This window comes from Agelaius tricolor, unplaced genomic scaffold (genome assembly GCF_023055355.1).
Source record: "Agelaius tricolor isolate 1412-34295 unplaced genomic scaffold, bAgeTri1.0.p SCAF_35, whole genome shotgun sequence".
Classification (NCBI taxonomy): Eukaryota; Metazoa; Chordata; class Aves; order Passeriformes; family Icteridae; genus Agelaius; species Agelaius tricolor.
In genome coordinates, this window is record NW_027269295.1 from 5978909 (window position 1) to 6001765 (window position 22857).

A 22857-nucleotide genomic window follows, 5' to 3' on the forward strand; every position below is an offset into this window, starting at 1 on the left:
GGTTAATTAGTCTGTGGTATAAACCTGTGCATGCATCATTTTGTGGAAGGTGATGTTGCATCGTGGTACCAAGTTCAGTGGATCTGTAAGGTGTGGTGTTGGACACGGGAATCCATATTTGCAGAGGGCTGTCTGTGCACTGTGGCCCCTCAGCTTCCTTGCTGAAGCCTTCTGTTTTGCTCCAGGGTGATGCTTCCAAGTCTGATTCCGAGGGGGATCTCTTCCCCCACAGCCTGGAAGAGGAGGGAGAACCTAAGAAAAACTTGTCAAATCCAGCCTGTGAGTAATAACCCTGGAAGGACAGGGCCTTCCACAGAAATCTTGCTTTGCCATGAAAACAGTGTGTCCAAAAGGAAACCCCCTCCTGGAGGGAATGCTGTAGTCCCAGTTGTGTCATGCTTGACTTTGCAGCAGGCTTGGGGTGGGATTGTGGGATGCAGGCAGGGAGAGACATGATTGCATTTGAACTGTTAATTTCCCCATTAAGCCCGAGGACTGGGCTTGAGGGGTGTCTCTGCTGGAGGAGTTTGGAGAAAGAGGATGGAGGGGGTGGGCAGGAGGTTCCCAGGGCTGGAGTTGGTGGGTGTTAATTGGCGGTTGAGGGGGCAGCAGGTGACATTTTGGGTGTGCTGTCCTCTACCATTGTTACCTGATCCCATTGACACCTGATCCCATTCCTGTTTGACATCCCCCTGCTGGGCTGAACGACCCAATTCTCCAGAAGGGCTTTTTGGCCCATATCTCCCTGATGCTCAGAGCAGAGCCTTCCCTGCGCATCAGCTTTGCCTGCCCACGAGCAGGCTGTAGGTGTTCCCCCTTGAGGTGTGACGCCTAAAAACCCGCTTGTGTCTTCCAGTGATGGCCCTGAGCGACCACCCGGAGCTGAAGAAGAGCCTGACCCCGCCGCTCATCATCCATACGGCCGCCACGCCCATGCCCATGCCCAAGAGCGCTGCGTTCGGGGACGCGGCGCAGGGCTACGAGTCCCGCCGGGCCAGCGGCGTCTCCATGGACCCCGCTGCCGCCCATGAGCTCAAGTCCCCGGTACCCGCATCACCTCCCCCTGCGGATGTTCAGCGCGTCCGTGGGGCTATCCGTCCATCCAGCCGCCCCCGCCGGCCTGGGGCGGGTGGCACAGATCTGATGCGCTCCCTGTCGCTGTCCTTCCCACAGCCCAGCACCCGCAGCTCCCCGCACAGCCCCTGGCGTGCCAGCAGCTCCTGGAACAGCCGCCGCTCCAGCTGGAACAGCATCGGCCGGGCCCCCAGCCTCAAGCGCCGGGGTCAGAGCGGCGAGCGGAGGTCCCTCCTGTCCGGGGAGGGGAAGGAGAGCTCGGAGGAAGGGGACAGCTCGGATGAGGAGCACTCTAGCCGGGCCGGCAGCTTCAATGGCTCTTTGCCTCACCGCATGGAGTCGCTGGAAACGAAAGGGTCCTTTGACCTCCAGGATACTCTGCAGGTGCCTTCCCTGTATCGGACCAGCAGTATGCACAGCACCAGAACGTCTGTCTCTGAGCACCAGGACTGCAATGGGAGGACCTCTCCAGGTCTGCTGCTGCACCAGCTCCACCTTGATGAGCCCCACCAGGATGGTGATGACGGCGATGATGAAGGTAGCATGGTAAGGAAGTGCCACATGCTCATTTTGGGCTTTATGACTTGTCAAAACAAAGCTTGTCACTGTCTCAGGGGTGCACAAGTGAGTGCAAAAGATATTAGGTCTCACCATCACCACGAGACCAGACAAGAGTCACCCAGAAGGTCTCTAGGCAGTGGATGCTCTCAGAAATGGGATTGGTATCTAAGTATTACATGCAGTATCAGATGGCTTATGATGGAGACATAAGGGCAAAACTGTCCAGATTCCACTAAATCATGCACAGTGAAGGCTGTTTGAAATATATGCCTTTATGGGTTAGTTTTTGTTTGGTTTTGTTGGTTTTTTTTTTAAAGCAAAACAGGTAAGTCTCCCTGCTTTCCAACTGTTATTCAGTTTTCTGCCCCCACACCAGCAGCAGAAAACTTCTATAGGCAAAGAAAGAGCATGGCTTGGTCCCCCACTCCCATGGCAGAATTAGTGCCATGGAGATGGTGGTAATTTCAGAGGCTCTGCATTAATTTCCATCTGAAGAGGCATTTCACTGACAAGTGTCTCTTTCACAGGCCTGAAAATTGTCATTTAGGAAATATAAGCTGAAAAGACTGCAAATGCAGGGAAGGGATCAGGGTTCCTAGTCCTTTTTTCAGATGGATGTTTGTATCTTAAATGGAAAAAAGGGGAATCTGGCTGCTTTTCCAAAGTTGTTTTCCTGACTGGCAGAATGGGGCTTGAGTTGGGCACAAGGGTGTCACAGTTCTGGCTATCATATGTGCATTGGGGCCAGTTTTGGAGTGTTCCCTGCTTGTCCCACGTTATCTCTTTGTTTGATTATACCTTGTTCCCAGATTTAAAAGTGTGATGGTCTGATGTGTCATCCCCAGGGGTGCCTGTTTCTTTTGGGGGAGTAGATGGGGTTTGGGTAGAGACGTGATGGTAGCAGGGGCTGTTCTGGGAACAGGAAAGCTGCAGATTTGGACATGATTTTACTCTTTTTCTCTGACTTTATTGAATGAAATTGGAATTGGGATCATGTGAAGGGGTGTGAAAGGTGGCATTGACTCCAGAGTCCTCTGTTCCTTACAGGAGGAGAAGGAGAGTTAGTGCTGGCAGAATGGAGTCACTCAGCCGTGAACTGCCTTTGCAAAAAGCCATTATCCCATTACATCTCCAGCGTGGATCCTCAGCCTTGATTTTTACTCATTGTCTTAACCTGCTTTTTACTTCCATAAAATAAATTGAATTTTTAAGAAAAGGAGCAGTAATTATTTTTGGAAAATGCCCCACTATTAGGAGTGTTGAAGAGACCATGCTCCTTATTGCTTGCTAGGGATTTTTTTTTCTCATGCTCCAACATCTGCTACTTTTCTAGCTCACCTGGTCCAATTATCCCACCAGTCCCTTCCTTTCCCCCCACCCAGGATCAAAAGGCAGCAATCCCCCTTGTGCTGGGCATGGTGTGATGAGATGTGTCCCTCCTCTCCCAGCCAGTGCTGACAATGAACCGTTGAATAAGATTTTTAATTTTTATCATCTGTTTTTAGCATAAACCAAAGATCATCCTCTGTGTAATGAGGTCTGGCCATGGAGGGTATAATCACCTTAATATCCTCCCATGTAATGGTCAGAAGCAAATGCCAAGGGGAAGAATTGTCAGAATAAGGGAAATAAATTGTGTCCTAGCCCATGGGATAGCCACAACTGGGATACCTGCAGCTAGCTGGTGCCTTTCCCATGCTCTGAAATATGTCTTCCCTGCAAATCAGTAAACCAGATGGATGAGAAGATATTGCTTAGATTAGAAAAACAAGTCCCCAGGTTGCAGGGCTTCCCTCCTGACATTTGGGGAGAAACTCTGCTCGTAAATTAGCCTTAACAAAGTTGGGGGATGGGGGAATTGCATTTAAATTGAAAAAATGAAATACAAAACTACCCATGAACAAAAGAGGAGAAGAACTTGACTATTACTCAGATCAAAGTAATCCTAAATATGCCCTTCTACATCAAAGCTTTGCATCCCTCCTTACTGCCTGGATTTGATTGTCTCTGTGCAGAAATTAAAGGAAGAGCAAAGGCTTCATCTGGATTTCCCAGGCTACCCTTATATTAGTGAAGCTCTGCTGCCTTCGATGAATTTCTTTATTTCTTCGATGATTTTCTTTATTCTGAATTTCCGTCCCTCTGAGGGGATAAAATCAGGCCCCTGACAGCTTCTCTCCTCAGAACTAGGAAACCAAGCGGCTGTTCTTTATTGCATCACTGCAGACAAGAAGTCTCTCGCAGAGAGAGTGATCCACAGTTTTCTTGGGTTCACATGGCTGTGACCAGGATCAGGGGTCTGCTGCCAAGTCATTGTTGTTTCCACCTGCTGGATTTTAGATGCTTTTGGGTGCTTTCTACCAAAATTGCTCAGTGCTCACAGCTGAAAGTAAGGAAAATATTGAATATACAACCAATGTGTCCCTTCCTTTCCAAAACCTCACTGCATTTTACTATTGCAGCTCCCTTTCCTTTGCCTATTCCACTTTTTACTTTGTGGTATATGGTCCAGCCACTCCCAAGCCCTCTCAGCCTGTCCCTGTTGCATATTAAAATTAAATAATCGGGTCTTAAGCATCTCTGTGCAGCTTCCAGCTTGCCTGGAGGTCCTCTGCTGCTCACAGAGCATTTTTCAGCAGTTCCCCCATCCTTATAATAAATCTTTTATAAATCTAAACCTCGCCCTTTCTCTGAGGAGTGCATCAGTCATCTTTTATTGCCAACTGCTTTCATCCTACCGTCAGAAGTGCATTAATATCTGAAATTCCTAAAAATAATCAAAATGTTAAAAGCAGCTATTTATCAACAGTTCTCATTGCTGTGGGATTGAAAGCCTTCATTCCCACTGCTGCCTGTTAGCACCCAGCATCTTCCAACATCTTGGCTCCTGCTGCCTCTCGTGAGGGATTTGGGTGGGCTTACCCAGGGAGATTTTGTCCAAGTCACTGGCAACTGAATTAAAGATTAGTTTTCTTCTCCCCCCACATCTTTGTTCATCCTGTCCAGGTGTGGTTTATGAACAAATAGATGTGATTTAAGCCACATAATTGATATCTTACTTTGAACATAATGCAGGCTTGAACAGCAATCAGCCCCATTGTCAACACTTGGAGCCTGCCTCGACCTTGCTGGGAAAGCCTTGGACGGGCTGAGGCTGGAAACACTCTGGGTTTATTTCACAAATACCTTACTTTTGGCTCAAGTTAACTGACCTGTGCTGTTCCACTGGTGGAAATATGGAGTAATTCCTCTGAGTTTAGGTTTCTGGGGATGTTCTTCACCCTGCTTAGAGCAGCTGGGCTGCAGCCCCAGTTGAGTCCTGGTGCTCACCCTTACTGTAACCCTCTGAATAGAGAGACACAATGGGAGATCACTTTTTGCCTTTGTTATCTGATTTAGCCCATTAACTGCAAGCTGCAACAATTAGCCAACCCCCAAAATATCTTTGGCATTAAAATTGGACAAAAAGAATATAAAGAATCATTCTGTGCTGCTGACGCATTACCATTCACTACAAATCCTCTTGATAAATACCAGAGCTGCTTTGAATAATAGATTGGAAACCTTCTGGAATACTTCTGGAAACCTTCCAGCTCACAAAATGAACTGGACTGAGTCGTAGCTATTACTCCATGTCCAGAGGCTAGGGTAGCAATCACTGCTCTCACCACAGCTTTGAGCAGACACCTGATTTTTATCCATTTATTTACCTTTGTTAAATCTATGGATAATTAGACTAACCAGGCTGCTTAAAGGGATAACACAACCCCAAGGATGCATGCTCTATTAAATACAGTTTAGAGACAAGGGAGCAGTTCTGGCTCTTTGCCTGAAGCTGGAATAGGGATGTGAGAACATCCAAGACAACCAAAACCCCGTTGGTGTGTAGTGCATGGTCTGTGTGTGTAGAAGTTGAGGGAAGAATGGATGGCTGAAGGAGCAGGGTAGAAAGCTCTAACTTTTTGTTATTAAAACTTTTCTTCTTATTTGCCAAGGTGATTTTCATTTTCTGAAGGGTTCAGTTTGTCACTAAGGGCTTTCATTAAAACAGGTACTACACCAATTATTCTCCGTCACTAATGAGACCCCAGTCTGGGTGTCTGTAGGAAGAGAAAGCACTTCCTCCACTCCGCTCAATTACTCTAACAAATCCCATTTTTACAGTCAAGAGTACTTCAAGTGCCAACAGTTTGTCTCAAAATGAATCTGCCCTCCCTGTTTCCTAGATGAAATAAGTAAAAGTACCTTAGTCCTGGAGTGCGTGTGCTCCTGGGGTGAGGTGATTCCGGTGCTGTCCTTCATGCCCCTCTGTGGCCTCACGGCCCTGAAATCTCTAGAAGAAGCTTCAAAGAGCTCATGCAGTTATATTTCTAGGTCTACCCATCCAAGCCCAGGTGGTAGCAGAGAAATAAGTCTTATGAAAGAGCAAAACTTGTTTTTTATTTATCTGCAAAGAACTCTGGTGACAGTGCACACACTGGGCTGTGCATTTATCTTCTGGTGCTTTGATGTAGAAGCACTGGGGAAGCCCTGGTGTGGTGAGCAAGATGTTGGCCTGGCTTTTAATGGTTGTCCATGCACAGGGTGCTAACACTGCTTTGCCAGTGGGATTAAAGATCTTGATTTTCCTTTGGAGGTCTATGGATAAGAAGGTGATAAAGTTAAATCAGTTGTTGCAGCCAGGATGAAGCTTCCCCTTGACATCCAATTTTTGATGTCTTTGGTTGACTTGTTGGCTCAGGCTTTTGTAGTCTACCCTCCTGATCTGAAATGACCTTCCAGACAGCCTATAACATTAGGATGCATGGCTGAGGATGTGCTGTGGTTTCAAGTAGAAATTAATTTGCATGAATTGGATGGTCCATGTTCATGCAGGTCAGGCTGTCCATGGTGTTCCCTTCTGGCTTTATAATCTCCCATCTAATCTGTTCATGCTGAATGAGAGGCAGATGATCACCATTGTATTCCTGGACCAAAACTTGGGTGTCAAGTGATTTCTTCAGCTTTACAGTGGTGTATGGACACAGGGCTTTGCCCAGCAAGCAGCAGGAATCTCCCCCTGCTCTATAACATCTGACATAAGCATTCTATATTATTTTTTAAAATACCAAAGAAAAATATCCCACAAAAATTCCCCAAAATACCTTAGAAGATTCAGGCAAGCACCTCATGAGTATTTGGAGGCACTGAGTGAGTTATCATTCCTTTGGGCAAGGGTTTTATTTATCATGTTTCTTCTCTTGGATAACTGTCAGACACAGTTACAGTGTAGAGAAAGAAGCAAGACCGAGCACTGTAAGCTCACAGGGTTGGCACAGCCCTCATCTGGCTGCCAGAGCTCTTTCCCCTGCCCAGCAGGGTCTTGTCTGGGGACATTATTTTATTTCAGCTTTACTGAGCACTTGAAGATAAGTTTTTAGTGAAAAGCTGCCCCAAGTCCTACACGTGGAAGTTTTGGGGCGTTGTTGTTTTAACAGTTCTGTATTTTCCCGCTCTATACATTTTCCCTCCAGAGCAAAAGGGACCGCGTGAAGGCCTGGGTACGGGCACGGCTCCCCACCTGCTGCAAAGAGAGGGACTCCTGGTCCATCTACATCTTCGCCCCTCACTCCAGGTAAGGTAGGGCGCTCGGGCAGTGCTGGTGTGGTAGGATGGATGGTAACAATGCATGCCCTCATTACAGTGGCTCATCTGCCTGTTTATCCCAGATGGGTCTCTGTATGTCAGTCCCCAAAACTCCTAGCCCTTCCTCTGCCCCAGCATGACATCAGGGTTGAATAGCAAACAGTTGCTGGCTGCAGAGGGCACAAAAGTGTCCAGTCAAGACCCATAGACCAGGGCATGCCTGCAGCTTCATCAGGTTCCTCATTTCCTTTGGCAATGATGCCAGTGCTCTGCAAGTTTTTCACTTGGTGGAGTGTGATGAGCTTGGAGCAAGGGGGAGAGGTGCAGCATTAAGCAAAAAAATCTGAATGTGCCCCACCACACCCTTACAGCACAGCAAAGAACTCCCTGATCTTCTCAGCCTGCCTCTCAGCTGAACTTCTCTGTCCTCCCCCTTCCCTTTCTCTCAGAGAACACCCTCTCCTTGCTTGAAGGCCCCCAGATCTGCCCTTCCTAAAGCCTGGCCATGGGGAGCCAGCTGACCTCTGTGCTGTTCAACGCATTCCTCCAGACATGCACCCATGCACCCGAGGGCTTCCTGTGCTGGAGCTGAGGGCCCTGGACAGTGTTCAGGTTCATTCATACAAAGATTAGAGAGATTTTCAGAAACAGACTTTGGGAAATGTAATACGGTATTATAAATCCTGGGTCAGTGTACAGCCATCTGTCACAATAAATAGCTTCTGCCCCTTGGTTTCGTGTGTGCTCAACCCTTATGGGCTCATTGGGAGTATTTCTTCCTTTATTTAAGCTAAACCTGAGCACCAGGAAGCAGGTAGAGGGGAAGATCCAAACCTGGCTGTGTGTCTGAGTCATGGAAGCAGCTGCCCTGTTCCAAGTAACCAAAGCCCTCTGTGAGCATTCCCAGGGCTTGAAATTTGTGGCTCATTTCTGTAGATCAGATCCCTCTCTGTTCATAACCCAATCTGCCCTCAATGTGTGGCTCTGCCAGGGAGGGGATTGGGAGATTGGAGCTCATCTGTTTGCAAGCAGAGTGCTCAATTCCCCTGCCATGCGTTGAGCTGCTGTGTGTCTCCTCAGCCAGTTGAGCATTAATAGCTAGTCTGTGTCTACTCTTTTTTTTTCCTCTCTCAACAGATTCCGTCTGATGTGCAATAAAATCATCACTCACAAGATGTTCGATCACGTCGTCTTGGTGATCATTTTCCTGAACTGCATTACCATTGCCATGGAACGACCCAAAATTGAGCCTCACAGCGCTGTGAGTTTCTAAGGTTTTCCTGTGCTCCTCATGGAGCAAACACGTGTGGCTTGGACCCCACTGCTGTGCACTTGGTCTTTTGTTCTTTCTCTTTTTAAAATGGGAAGGTGCCAACACCCCCTGAGTATCCTTTGAATGAGGTGCAGCAACTCTCCTGGCCCCTATCCAGTCTCCTTTTAAAGCACAAGTGCACAGATCATGGCCCGCAATATATCCAATATCTCATTTCTGGAAGCACGATCAAGGTTTTAACACATGACATAGCATGACATCTGTCTCAGTTTCCTTCCCTGAGAAACCTTCAAACACTTTTCCTCTCTCAACACAATGTTCACTTCTTCCATCTGTTCCCCACAGGCACGTATGTGTGGTGCAAATGGACTGGGGGAAACTGTTCATTTCATACTCTTCTCTCCCCTTTGTGTATCAGCTTTGTTGTGACACCAGAAAAACTGAATTGATGCAGGCACTGCAATGCCAGTTCTTGGAACCTCTTTGTTCTAATATACTATATAAGGATTCCTCAAACTAGACCCTCACAGCACCAGCATCCAGCAATCAGAGGGGCAGAATCATCCTATTGCTCTTTTATTTTACCATAGATTGGGGTTGAGATGCACTGGGCTCTTGCTGATTTATCACTCAAGACTGCTCATATCACAATCGTATAGAATCCTGTTTTGTTTATGTAGGCGTGTCAGGCTGTTCATTTTTGTGGATTTTCAATGTAAGGCCTTAAAACTGGAGTCTAGGCTGCTCTCTGCCTATTTCAAGCATTCCGTAGTAGTCCTTCTTACTGTAACAGTTTGCCCAGCAATCCTTTCCCTAAATCCATTTTTTTTCCAGTTCCCTTGCAGTCGTGCACCAATTTGCAGCTGCAAGAAGAGAGCAGGGCTCCCTGCCAGCTGATGTAGCAGGAGATCACCCTGCTTGTCCCCAAATGGGGCACCCTGAGAACCTCCCTTAAAATACTAAATACTTCCTTTGAGCCCCTTGCTATGTCCTCTGAGAGTTACCTCTCCCCAAGACTGGCTCCAAAAGGAGCTGCAGGTACACAGAGAAGGGAAATGGGGTGACATGTGTGAGTTGGAGGAGTCCACAGCAAAGAGCTGTAGCACACAAACCCAATATTTCATATAGGAGAGGAGGAGCTGTGGTGTCCCCTGGCACTGGGAGAGTGCTAAGAGGAATGGAGACAGGGCCTGGTGTGGGGTTCATCACCATTAGGTTATAACAAGGGAGATGGACCATGGCCTGGGTGCTGCAGAGGAGAAGGGGAATGCTGAGCAGTGGGTCAGGGGATTGAGGAGAAGTGCATGGGCCCTGCCTGTGCAGATGGAGCTCTCATCTGGAAACAAAGAGAGTTAGTTTAGGTTGAATTGTTTAAAATAATTGTTCTTTGCTTCCCTGAGCTGTGGATTTTCTAACTGCTTCGAGTGAGTTCTCTGTCCCTGTCCCAGTTTCAGCTGGCTTATCAGAACAGGAGCTGCTGTTGCAAGACAGCATGTGGTCCCCCACTGCAGAGTGCACGACATGGACCGGGGAGATTATCCTTCAAAATAGCCACATGCTTGCCAGGGAGGAATGCAGTATCCTCAGTCTCACCTCCATGATATTGCTGTTTTATCTCCAGCTGCACAAGCAGGTCTCTATCCTCTCCCTTCTGCCTAGTGTCTGCCCCTTACAGCAGCCTTTTGTGTGGCAGTCAGCTAACAATGGAGATGTTTTGTATCACAGCTCATGCAGTCACAGTACAGGTCTAGGACCTAATTAATTATGCACCATGTATAGAAACAAGCTACTCTGTGGTTCCTGAGTCACTTCCAGTAAATCATGATCTGGCAAGCAAGAGAGTTGCCAAGGTGTTTTGTCTTGTTTAAATTGCATCTCATTTTGAGTGAGAGATCTGCATTTCTTATGGGACTGCTCTGTAGGGAGAGGTAGAAATAAATCCAAAACTGTTAAAAGCAGGACTGGGGCCAATTGTATGTGCTCATACATATCTGTACATGCATCATCATTCCTCCAGCATCTACCTTCTGCTGTCCATTTCTCAGTGCAGGGAAATAGAAGCTGTCTAGGGGTTAGGGTAAAGTGCAATTTATTTAATAATCATCATTAAAAAGAAAGGTTTCTGGTAACTATGGATAGGGAACCAGTCCATGGGCTCATCTGTAATCACTAATCTATAATCACTCTTGCTGAGTGGTGGCGCTGAGGAGGGCACAGTCTAGTGGATAGTGCAGGGACTGGGAAATGAGGCTGTTTGGCTTCCTGCCAGGTCTAGACCATGGTTTTGGGCAACAGAATTTACCTTTTGGGGGCAAGTCTCAGCTGGCATAAAGCCCCAGAGCTTTGCTGGCTTTGCAGGAGCTGTAATAACTCATTCCAGCTGCACTTCAGTATCCCACGAGTCCTGCTGCCTCACAGCTCTGTCACTCTAATATTGACTTAATTTCTAGGAGAATTGGGAGCTCAGTGATATTTACACAATGCAGTGATTTCTGCAGGTGAGAGGCAGGTAGAGATTTGTCAAGCACATTTCAAGGAGGGAATATCTCCCTGTTTCTGCTACGAGGGGGAGGATGAATTGGGGGAAATTAGGGAGGATTTGGAGGCAAATGGGAAGGCTTGGGGGAAGGTGCTGGCCGTTGTCTCTGTCCATGGTGCTGACACAGAGCCGGGTACTGGTGGGCCTGAACCATGCAGTGTTATTGTCTAAATATTTGGAATTTCTTCTCTTTGCAAGCAAACGGTTCAAGGCTTGTTTCAGCACAGAATTGGAAGAACAGTTTTCAACCACCCAAATATGCACGGGGGGATGCACAGCTGCAGAGAGCAGGCTATAAAACACTGTCTCTCATTTTCTTTTTCATAGGAACGGATTTTCCTAACACTCTCCAACTACATCTTTACAGTCATCTTCCTGACTGAGATGACAGTTAAGGTAAATGCAGGTGGAGGATAAGTGTGCCTGTATTATATTAGTTGTTTTTAATTATCGTGGACTCACAAAACCCTTAGGTCCACCAGCTGCAAGTGTGGTGTATATTTTCCTGTTCTGAATCATACTCAGAATGTCCACCATATGCCTTATTCCAAGCACGTTTTACATCAGAACAATTGCACTGAAGTTGCTCTTGATTTACACCATTATAGGAGCAATGGGATCCTTGAATTCAGCAATCCTGTCCTATTCAGCAAAGCTCTTGAGCACATGCTTAACTTCAACCATGCATGTAAGTCCCATTGTCTTCAACAACCAGTTGTCCTCAACAACCTAAGCTGCTGTGTGCTTTCCTGAGGACAGAGAGACTTAAGCACGTTGAAACACTTTGCTGGATTTGAGGCAGAAGGCTCAGAAACCCATGGCTGTAAATCTCTCTTGAGAAATTCATAATCATCTCACTGAACAATTGCTCTTTCTTTGGAAAGTTTTTCTAGTTTCTTTATTTGCAAAGCTTGTACATGATTGCTTGGGTCAGCCACTCTGCAGCTTCTCTCCTGCAGTCTATAGGAATAAAATATGATAGAATTTTTTTATGCCAGAGCTAAAAATGTTAGGAACAGTTTTGTGTTCCTGCAGGTAGGTTTATCTGCATTAAAAGTATATCAGCTGTAAGGGACAACCTGAGATATTTCTGCGGCAGTATTTTCATAATTCTTTCAATAGAATACTTTGCTGGTTTGTCTAATTAGGCTTCTGTACTGGGAAGCAAATAGACTCACAGACTGGTGTCTGTAAATAATGCGTTCTCAGCAGGTTGCTAACTGCAACAAACACATTGGATGCTACAGTCATAATTTGTTGCAACTTGGTGTCTGGGCAGGTGGTGGCACTAGGCTTGTGTTTTGGGGAGAAAGCCTACTTGAAGAGCAGCTGGAATGTGCTGGATGGGGTGCTGGTGCTCATCTCCGTCATCGACATCCTGGTCTCGATGGTGTCAGACAGTGGCACGAAAATCCTGGGGATGCTGCGGGTTCTGAGGCTACTGAGGACACTGCGGCCCTTGAGGTAAGTAGAGGCAGGGGAAGATCTAAGGATGTCTGTGCCAAAGGTAGGGCTGAGCATTCATGCATGGGAAGGGGCAGATGAGACAAATGCACAGTGTCCATAACCAGTGTCATCCCAGCCTCCTGCAGCTCTGCAGACAATGGCAGTCCGCCGGTCCTGCTGAACTGCGAGAGCTCTGGGCCCTTGCTGTGTTTTGGGACCAGCCCCAAATGCAATAGGAAACTGATCAATGCCTCTTTTGCTCATTAAAACACACATCCCCTGCTATTTGTGTTCTCATTTGCTCTGTGTAAAGTGCAGCTTAATAGCTTCTTCTCCCCCTTTCCTTCAGGCAGTCAATGGCTTTCATAACAAAGAAGGAAATTAGTAGCAGGTGGTAGATCATTTTTAAGGAAGCAGAGACTCAACTGTTGCTTAACCTAGAATGCAAAGAAGCTTTTTTCCCCAGCTCCCCATTAATTTTAGAGAGACATTTACTTTGAAAATGACCCAGACAAGATGAAAACAATTGTTCTAGTAACTCGGCTCCCAACTCTGCCAGCAGGAAGTATCCGATGCTCCAGGGACAGGCTCTACTCTGATAAGAACCTGCCCAAGGACCAACCTCTTATAAATGGGCATCTGTTTGTGACCTGTACCCCAAGGCATGAAGGTTTCTCTTCATGCTAAATGCAGTTCCTCTTTAATACCATTGTTGCTGCTCCTGTTATGCAGCAGCTAATAAACCTTCCTGCTCAAAGCATCTTTGTGTGCCTGTCATATCTTACTGCTGCTTCCTCCATAAAAAGGTTCACTTTGAATCAGGATTTTTCTCTTTCAGAACAGAAAAATAGGACCCTGCTTCTGATAGAAGATGTTGTTTTACTACCCCTGTGTGAATAATAAGTCTAAATAACAATGGCCATGCCTATACATATCTTTCAAATATTCTCAGCAGCTATAAAGGACATTCTGTTCAATTGGTCTGTGTATGTGTGTTGTACCTGATGAGTTTTAGGACGTGAACTGCTTTTAATCATTTTTATCTGGACAGCTGGCACCATTGGGGTAGTTCAGCTCCCTCTCCATGTGAGTAGGCTGTATTCCTATGTGACTCCAATTCAGGCTCTTCTCTCTTTATGTGTCCCCTGGTATCTCATGACAGCTGCAGTTTCTGGGGTAGTTTCTGCCCAGCTGCTGGTTGGGTTGATTTGCTCTGTTCCTCTGTTTCTGCTGATTTTTGACCCATATTAAGAAAACCTATAAAATAATCTAGATGGCTCAGGGTAAAAGAAGGATTGATTTCTCTTCTCTGAACTGTAGAATGCAACTTTCCCTTCTGATGTTCCATAGTTAAATCAGATTTAAAGAGAGACATTTGTGTTGTGCTGATCTCTGCTGGAGTCACCTGTCTGACCTGGTCAAAGCACTGTATTCTTCTTTATAGATCTGTAGGGCTGTCTGGCCAGGACTTGGGTCTTTTTTTACTGGAGCCTTCCTCTGTAGTCACCTATGTGCATGAATAATCTGCAGTTATGGGGAATAATCCACTCAGTAACTGCAGACTGAGGGAAGACTTGCCATCAGAAGCATGGGTGGAATTAGGGTCTTCCATTGCTATTGCATCCTATTGGTATTTGATTTGTTTTCTCAAGAGATTAAGTGCATGTTTTCAGCCAACATGCTGCTTTCTACTACAAAGGAAACATAAAAAAAGACAGCAACAAGCCCATTCCCTAAATATGTTCAGGATCAGTTCTGTTGTCCCATTATTAGATTTGTAGGAAAAGAAAAAGCAGCCATCAAACCGGGGGCTTTTCAGTAAGTCATAAATCTCTGCCTGTGGAAGCCCATCTGCCTCTGTGCCACACATCTGGGCTGCCTGAGCAGCCTCTGCCCACAGCTGCCCATGCTGCCTTTGTTGCAGGCTCAGCGTATGGCTCAGGGATCACATCCTCACTGCACAGCCTGGGATCTGTAGCTGCATCAACATGGGGTGACAGCTGGGACAGATGACCTGAGGTCTTTGCACACTGTGGCATCAGTTACCATGTCTGGGTGAAGTGTCTCATGGAGGCTGTGCCAGTTTTTCTTCCGGAAGGCATAAGGCAGACACCAAAGCAACTTTCCACTCACACCACAGAGGAGCAAACCTGGCTCCTTCTGTCCTCCCTTTCTGGGGACACTCCAGGACAGGACTGCAGGAGGACACCCTTCGTGAGAAGCCAAGCCACAGCTCTGTGTGTCACACTCAGCTCGAGGGCAGGGACAACTCTCGTGCTCTGTGTTGGCTTTCCCATTGGATGGCCTGGAAGGGGGATCCTTTCAAAAGATCTTCCTCATTCTGTCTTTTATTTTCTTCTGTGGAAACCACCCCATTGATTTATGAAGTAAACAAAGCCCTGCACAGTTCTGCCCTCTGCTCAGACATTTAAAAACCTGTATGCTAATTGAGGGGTTTTGATTGCATGATTGATTATCAGCCTCCATATTGAATCCATGAAGATTCAAGCCCAACTTTATGACCAGAATTCCAAAAATAAATTCACAGAGGAATGACATTTAAAGATGATTCCATGACTCTCTGATGTTTCAGCCAGTAAAGGGATTGCTTATACAATAACATTCCTTCCTAATGCGTTCAATCTGCTATTGTTGGGATCAAGTGTTATAGCTTAAGATACGAGAGAAATCAAAATTGAAAATGTTTTCAGATTTAATGTGGGTAGACTTGTCTACAGAGCCCAGGATTTGACTTCCAAAGCACACAGATAAATTACGCACTTTTATACTACCATGGTCTAGTAGTCATTTCATTACTCTCTTCTATCTATCATATTATCACCTTTGCTAATTTTACTTTAATCTGTGGAAGAAGGTCTTCATTAATGTTGATCTGTTGCCTCATCTAAGTGCTGCTACTTCTTCTGAGAGTTCTCATCAGGAAGGTTGAATGTTGGTAAGGATCTGGCTAGGATGAGGCTGGCAGTGGGTTTGGAGCATCTCACACCAGGGGTTCAACAGCACTGGGAATCCTCAGACCAGAAGAACCAGGGGGAATTAGAGGGATTAACATTCCTTCACACCAAAATAAAGATGAAAGAATGTCTCATTTCAATTTCCCTGTTTGTCATATGCCTAATGCAGACTGGAATTGTGCTGAATGGAACCTTGTCAGGTCTCCTTTTCTTGAACAACTGCAGGGCTCCAAATCAGCTGCATCCTTCAGCCATAAATTGCAGAGGTGTTGGTCAGATAATAAGATTTTACAAGCCTGATAGCAGCAGGACCTTGGCAATACTGATGAGGTGTGGGAATGCTGTATGTTGACATATTGTAGGTGGTACTAATAATCTGGAAAAGCTGAGAATTTCATTGACACCCCTTAGAGAATTGTCAGACTCTTAGGAGCATATCAGGAATCTTCACACAGACTTGCCTCAAAGTTGGATCAGGCCCTTAGTCTGAGGCAGCTCCAAGGTCTGAAGGTTTCCATTAGCAAGAACTATTATTTTTCAAAATCTTTTCAAAGTCTCTCCTCCCTGTAGTGCTGAAAACAGCACTGGCATGGAGCTAAACTGGTGGCAGCTTTTACTCTCATGCATTCTAATTTGAGGAGTTCCTGGTTGATCAAAACACTTAAAGCAGCTAAATGCTGCTGGTTTTCAGCCCTCTATTCCTCTACATGCACATGACTTTGCAAATTCAGACAAGTAACCTCCTATTTTCCCTCTCAGCTGGATACAAAATAGTGCCTCACAGGGGAAATCACTTTATTATTTCTAGAACAGCATTTCTTAATAACCGTTGGAGAAAATTATCAACTTTAAACTCTGGAGACTAAATGCCTTTCTTGTATCCCAAAATTTAAGGATGCTTCAGTAGTTCAGACCACAGATCTTCAGTTTAGAAGACTTAACTTTGGTTTCATCCTGCATGACAGTGGACAGAAGTCCATGATCCCTAAAGTCAGGATGCCTAAAGGCACCAAAGGACCTGATTTACACCGAAATAATTGGAATTGAGTTGCTTTCCTACCTCTGAGAATGTGGCTTCCCTTCTCCTGTGCCTCAGTTTCCCACCTGTAGTTTGGCAGGCATTGTATTTCACCCAGAACTGTGCAAGGAATGTGAGTGTGAAGGTCTTTAGTCCATCTGAGGAGCTGAAAGAGATGTTCAGCCTCAGCATGTCCAGCCCAAGGCTTGCTTTGTGCACTCAGACATGGCCTGTTAGGCTTCATTACCTCACTCATTGAGTTGGGCACACTGAGCTGCTCTTCAGCCTCTGTTTGCTGGGCTGGGCTCAGCTCTCAGCCCCATGGCAGCAACAGCAAGGTCTCCAGGCTGGGGTAATCCCTGTGGGCAGCTTTGGCAGCCTACATTGACCAGTCCCCACACTGCTCATGGGGTATGCAGTCTTCTGCTCCTTCAGCCATCTCACCCTCCAGCTCCTTCCCTAAAATACCCTGATCTGAGTGTCAGGAAAACTGAGGCATCTGAAGTAGGGAGCCACAGCACCCACCTGGCAGAGATACTCAGTGTGAGGAATAGCAGCATCTGCTCTTTGTGTTTCACTGGTAAGAGAGCAGATAAAAATACCACCATCTGCTTCTTTTTGAAAGTGATAACTGATGAGTTACCCTTGACATTTTGAGTAAATATTTAACCAGAAAAAAAAAAAAAAAAGGAAATAAGCTTTAGCTTTTCAGGATATTATTTAAACCCAACAGTTTTGGTAAGAGCTGGTGGCTGTGCATTGAGCACTGCAGATCACTCAGCTTGCAGGCCCTAGGGCAGGAGAGGAATGGTGCAGGTTGGCTGTGGTCCCAGATGAGGCCACACATGATCAGTGTGAATGTGTCAGTGGGGATCTCTGCTGTGAGCACCATGCCTGGAAGAGGGAGTGGAGGAGAACTTGGACCCTGTCCAGGCAGCAAAACTCCAACAGTGCTTCAGGTGGTGGAGCCAGATTTGGGGAGAAATAGGAGAGGTGGTGAGAGGACTCCCATGGCAAAAGAGAGACCCAGGCAGAAACTAGAACATGGGGAAGTTTGGGACACATTTGAGAGCCAAGTGTTCAAAGGAGTCACCAGTAGCACCCAGAAACACACAGTCACTTCCCTCCTCTGACTTTCACAGCATTTAACTGCTTCTGAGTCATGAAAGCAGTTTCTATGGCATCAGTACAAACTGATTTACAGAGCTAGTGAAATGTTTAATTCCACTTGGCATCAAGAGGAGGGAGGCATGTTACCTCTTCAAATACTTTTCTTGGTCCCCACCTTCAGGTTGGTGAGGCTGCATATCTTGTTCATCTTTCCCAGCATGCTGAGATGGCTTCTCTAAATCACACAAGACTTGTCATTTCTTTGCAACATTAACCTTGAGAGTATATACAGTTTCTACTGTTTTTTCACTTTTTTTTTCTTCAGTCATGAAGTCCACATTATGCTTCTTCAACTTTGGGATATGATCTAACCTTCTGTTATGAAATTCTGTGTGATACCAGACAGAGAGGAGCAACAGAAATTAGATTAGATGCTTCCAGTCCTGCCAGTGAAGTTTCACCTGGAGGACAGCACTGTTTTAGAGCTGAGGCTGTACAATGCTGGGGGAGGGTGGGGGGGCGGCGTGGGGTATAAAGCAGAAATTGTGGTCTGAGGAGTAGCTCAGGTCCCTGTACACAGCAGCACTATAAGGACACAACAGATTATCTTTTAAGATGAGAGTGCTGAAAACACTGACACAAGTTGCCCAGAGAGGTGATTGATGCCCCATCCCTGGAAATATCAGAGGCTCTGGGCAACCCGATGTAGTAGTAGGAGGTGTCCCTGCTCATTGCAGGGGGTTGGATTAGATGACCTTTAAAGGTCCCTTCCAACCCAAACTGTAATTGCTACAGATGTGCAGGCAGATGTGTAAGAGTGGCAGCTCCATTTCATGGACTGAGACAGGGAAATCAGGTGTCTTGCCTAAATCTGTATAGGAAAGGACAGTGGAAGGCCCTCTCTTTGTAGTCCTAGACAGCCTACAGGCATGAACTGTGGATGGCCCAAGCAAAACAGCTGAATTTTCTGTCATGGCTCTTCGTATGTTTTCTCCTCCTCCTCTTTATTTATGCAAAGCTGACCCTTTGCTCCAAGACCTCCGTAACTTTACAGTTCAATCTTCCAGAAGTGCTTTTTCCATCATGATTTTTGAGTTACTTGTCATTGTAAAAAATTTTCTAATGCTATGTTCTTCATATCTTCTATCTTGATAGGAAGCAAAACTGGGCAGGAACAGGACTAACAGCTTTTCTAATTACTTGCCCCTACAGAGTCATTAGTCGAGCCCAAGGACTGAAGCTGGTCGTGGAGACTCTCATGTCATCGTTGAAACCCATTGGGAACATTGTGGTCATCTGCTGCGCCTTTTTCATAATCTTCGGGATCTTGGGAGTTCAGGTGAGTCTTCTGTAAGCCTCAGCACTTATCCTGAAAGCATAACAAGCCTCAAATTTCCCCAAGTCAGGGTATCTGTACGCATGGCACAGTGTAGGGCTTCTGAACTTGAACTGATGTCAGGATGGATGAGGTCTCTGTGCTCACTACAGGGAGCTGGACTAGGTGACCTATAAAGGTCCCTTTCAATCCAACCCATTCCATGATTCTATGATCTCTCCTCCACCTTTTTTCTAGTTACAAACTGATAGGGAAATAGAAACTCGAAGCTGAAATCACTGGCTTGTAAACTCCAGAGAGACCTTGAACTGGAGATACATTCAGATTCTGACAGTTTGTGTAACTGAAAGCTTGCAGAAACAAAGATTTCTGAGTCTGTTTCCTGCTGAATCTGCTGGCAATATTCTCAGTCCAAGGAGTTCAAGAACCCAGGGGGACAGTGGCAGTTTCCAATGCAATTGGTTTCTCATTACCTGGGAAGAAGAGATTGCTTCATATAAATATTCTGACATAACGCTTACTTCTTTCTGAAGTTTATCTGATCTGTCACAGCTGTCTTTTGGAAAGAAACTCTATTTGGCTTTGTTTTGGAAAGGTATCTTATATAATACTTTACTCTAACATACTGCTTAAATAATAAATACAGCATTGAAAGTAAACAGGGAAGAAAATCATGCCATCCATAACCACCTCAGCAGCTAGATTGGTTTAGCATTACAGCATAACAACATCCATCCATTATATTGAACAGATTCATAAAACTAAGCATATCCCATAAAACAATCTAACACTTATGAGAAAATTTATGCCAGAAAACAAAACTTGCAGTATGCTCTTTGAATTTCATCCCTGCTAATTGTGATGCTTTCCCTGGTGACTTGCAGCTTTATGTTAAATTGTCATGACTATTGATGTGATTCAGAGGTAGATACAAGCAAGACTGATCCTGTATTCAGGATGCAAAATTCTCAGTGAATATTTATGTCTAATTAGATGTAAGATGAGGCCAGAGCTATTTTCTATAAAAAGATGATCTCTCAAACTTACAGTTAGTTTTTCCATTTAAATATAAGCTGGGGATCAAACTAGATGTTTTTAATCTATTAAAATCCAGGCATCAAAGTTTCTAACAGTGTGTCCTCTAAGCAAAACTGTTTTGATTGTGTGAATGGTCATTAAAAAGATAGAAGAAATAGGTGGATAAAGCAAGTCCAGTAAGAAACACTGGGTATTTTCCTTTCAGAAGTGCCCAGCTGTGAAGTACTGACAAGGATCAATGTTTTTACTAATTGAGCTTTGTATTTCCAAACTCTGTCAGGAGCACTGTTACTGCTCCCACCTGAGTGGTATTACAGTCCAGCTCCTGGAGAAGTTATGTTTACAGACAATATACTAGAACCAGTTATTTACCTTCCTGCTTAATTAAAATTTTTCTCTGTGAGGAGTATATCGCCCCAGTCTGCCTTACCACTGATACTGTTTCTCCATGGAAAGATCAGGGAATACTTACATCCAAAAGTTCTATGATTGCGTTGAGCAGTGATTAATTTTGCATGCCTAGAGACCATCTTCCTGCTGTTGACTTCTGAAGGAAACCCATGGAGTAGTGTGTGAATTTATCTTGTTCACTATTATCTCTACTGTTATTTGTCTAGAACAACGGATCAAACCCCATCAGTGTCTCTTCTCAGTATACCCAGGTGGTGTTTTAAGGAGCCTGGAGAGCAGGTTGCCATTTCCCCCCACTTTCCAACAGTAACGTCAATAACTTCTGTCAGCAAATAAAAGTAGATTTGTTGGCTGTCTCCTGGGATTTGATACCATCCATCCTGCTAGCATCAATCACCCTGTCTGAAGCAGTAACCAACCCCTGCCACTTTCTGTTCCAGGGGTGGGAAGCACCAGGTCTAGAATTAAGCACATGGAGGCTCCTGTTCCTCATGCAGGTATAAATAAGGATCTGACTCTCCAGGAATTGCATCCCTCTAGGCATAAACCAAAGGAAATAAGCTCAGGATCAGGTACCCAGCACCATCTGGGCTTGGCTCCTTAAGCTGCGCACAGTGAATAATTTCAGTGACGCTGCAGACTGCAGAGCTTTATGAGAGCTGGGGCACAGCACTCAGAATCAGAGAGCAGAGCAGGATTGACAGCAGTCTTGATTCAACACAAACATCACCCCCAGGGGCTCATCTCCCCTTGGAAGTGTCCCCTTGTGACCTCCATGAGCAGAGATTAGTCCATCACTGGGTCTCTTTGCTGCCACCTTTTCTCTGCTGACAAAGGGCCCCTGTTGGACTTAATTTGTTGTTAACTGGACTGAGAGTCACCAGAGTTGTTCCACATGTGATAAGAAGCCATTAGCTGGTCTGGGCTATTGGTTGGAGCTACACTTGAGCTAAAAAGTGTAGGAGCAAAGGCCTTTAGGTGAGTCTCAGATCATTGAACCAGACAGCTTAATGCATGAGGTGGGTGTCCTAAACGATGTGAAATCATGCATTTTCTCATTAGGTGTGTCTTATACGGGCTGCGCAGTCTTAATAACCTGTATGAATCAGGTCAGTTCCCTCGACAGCTCTGGTTGGCGTGCGCTGTGCGAGAACCCTGGATAAATGCCCATCACCTGCATAGAAATCCTGTGGACTGAACCCTGACACCTCCTCTCTTTGCTTGTTTTGCAGCTTTTCAAAGGCAAGTTTTTTGTGTGCCAGGGGGAGGACACCAGAAACATCACAAATAAATCGGATTGTACAGAAGCAAGCTACAAATGGGTCCGGCACAAGTATAATTTTGATAATCTTGGCCAGGTATTAATAGAACGGTAATCTGCTTCTTTGCTCCTTTACCTCCTTGACTTAAAACCTGTGGCTTATTATCCCGTGGGATTTTCTTACAGGGCACTGCCAGCCACAGTAAATATTCAGTTCACATACACAGCATTCTGTCTCTGTAAATCCCAAAGGCAGTGTTTCCAAGCAGGCATACACTTCTTTTCAGAACAGAACAAGCACATGTGGCTTCATGAATCACTTAATTGCTTCACTGCTACATAACAAACCAAATATATCTTGCAGAAAGGCTTGTCTAATAGAGCTGGACATTTTCAGCCATCTCTGCAACACAGCCTTTTTTTAGCAGTGTGGTACGAACTAATTAGTTGGGAGCAGTAGAGACCCAGAGGGTGGAAATGAAGCCACTTTTGTCTTCAGCACTGTGGTTTCCGAATTACTGTTCATTGCTGAACCAGGCATTGGCATTGATAGGTTTTGCTGCCAAGAGAAATCTTGGTCATCAAAGTGTCCCATTATCAGGCAGGAAAGGGCAAGGTGGAGTAAGATGTTACAAGTAAAAGAGGTTTAGTGCAACTGTGTCTAACTGTTTTTCCATGCATTTCTAGGCCCTGATGTCTCTCTTTGTCCTGGCCTCCAAGGACGGGTGGGTGGATATCATGTACGATGGCTTGGATGCTGTGGGAGTCGACCAGCAGGTACAGGCTGCAGCAGAGCTGTAGCAAATGACTTGTCAAAAGTCACATATTTTAGCTCTTGCTTTGTGAAGTACTGTCGGCTTCCACAGTCAAATGGGCTTATGAAATTAGGATCCAGTTGGTATTTAATCCAAGTTGTGAGATGTGATGAGTTAGTAAAAAGTCTGGATTTGTACTCAACACTTTCCCTACAGATTTTGCATCATGGTGTTACTCATGTTAGGAGAAGTGCACCTATCAAAGGACGGTTTGACTTTTTAAGCAGTTTGGTCATTTCAGGAGAAAAGAAGTGCTTTGTGTATGTAGAGGTTCGCAATGAGGGACTTACAGTAGCTGCAAAGGATGCTGCTGTCCTTTTTGCAGAAGAGAGGTGGTGCTTCTGTCCTCAACACACATTTTAGGAGCATTCAGTT

General features: G+C 45.5%; 1 protein-coding gene across 25 annotated transcripts in view; it reads left to right on the forward strand.

Annotated features, from left to right (window-relative positions):
- Positions 1–22857, forward strand: part of CACNA1G (calcium voltage-gated channel subunit alpha1 G) — a 143355-nt gene that overhangs the window by 89137 nt on the left and 31361 nt on the right. For 24 of the 25 annotated variants that reach the window (XM_071452738.1, XM_071452739.1, XM_071452731.1 and 21 more), the window contains 10 exons: positions 186–279; positions 857–1044; positions 1174–1620; positions 7149–7249; positions 8398–8521; positions 11400–11468; positions 12352–12536; positions 18834–18960; positions 21639–21764; positions 22355–22444. In XM_071452738.1, the coding sequence (XP_071308839.1) occupies positions 186–279; positions 857–1044; positions 1174–1620; positions 7149–7249; positions 8398–8521; positions 11400–11468; positions 12352–12536; positions 18834–18960; positions 21639–21764; positions 22355–22444 (1551 nt within the window). Of the gene's footprint in view, positions 1–185; positions 280–856; positions 1621–7148; positions 7250–8397; positions 8522–11399; positions 11469–12351; positions 12537–18833; positions 18961–21638; positions 21765–22354; positions 22445–22857 lie in introns of all 25 variants that reach the window. The other variant, XM_071452713.1, reaches the window with a different exon arrangement.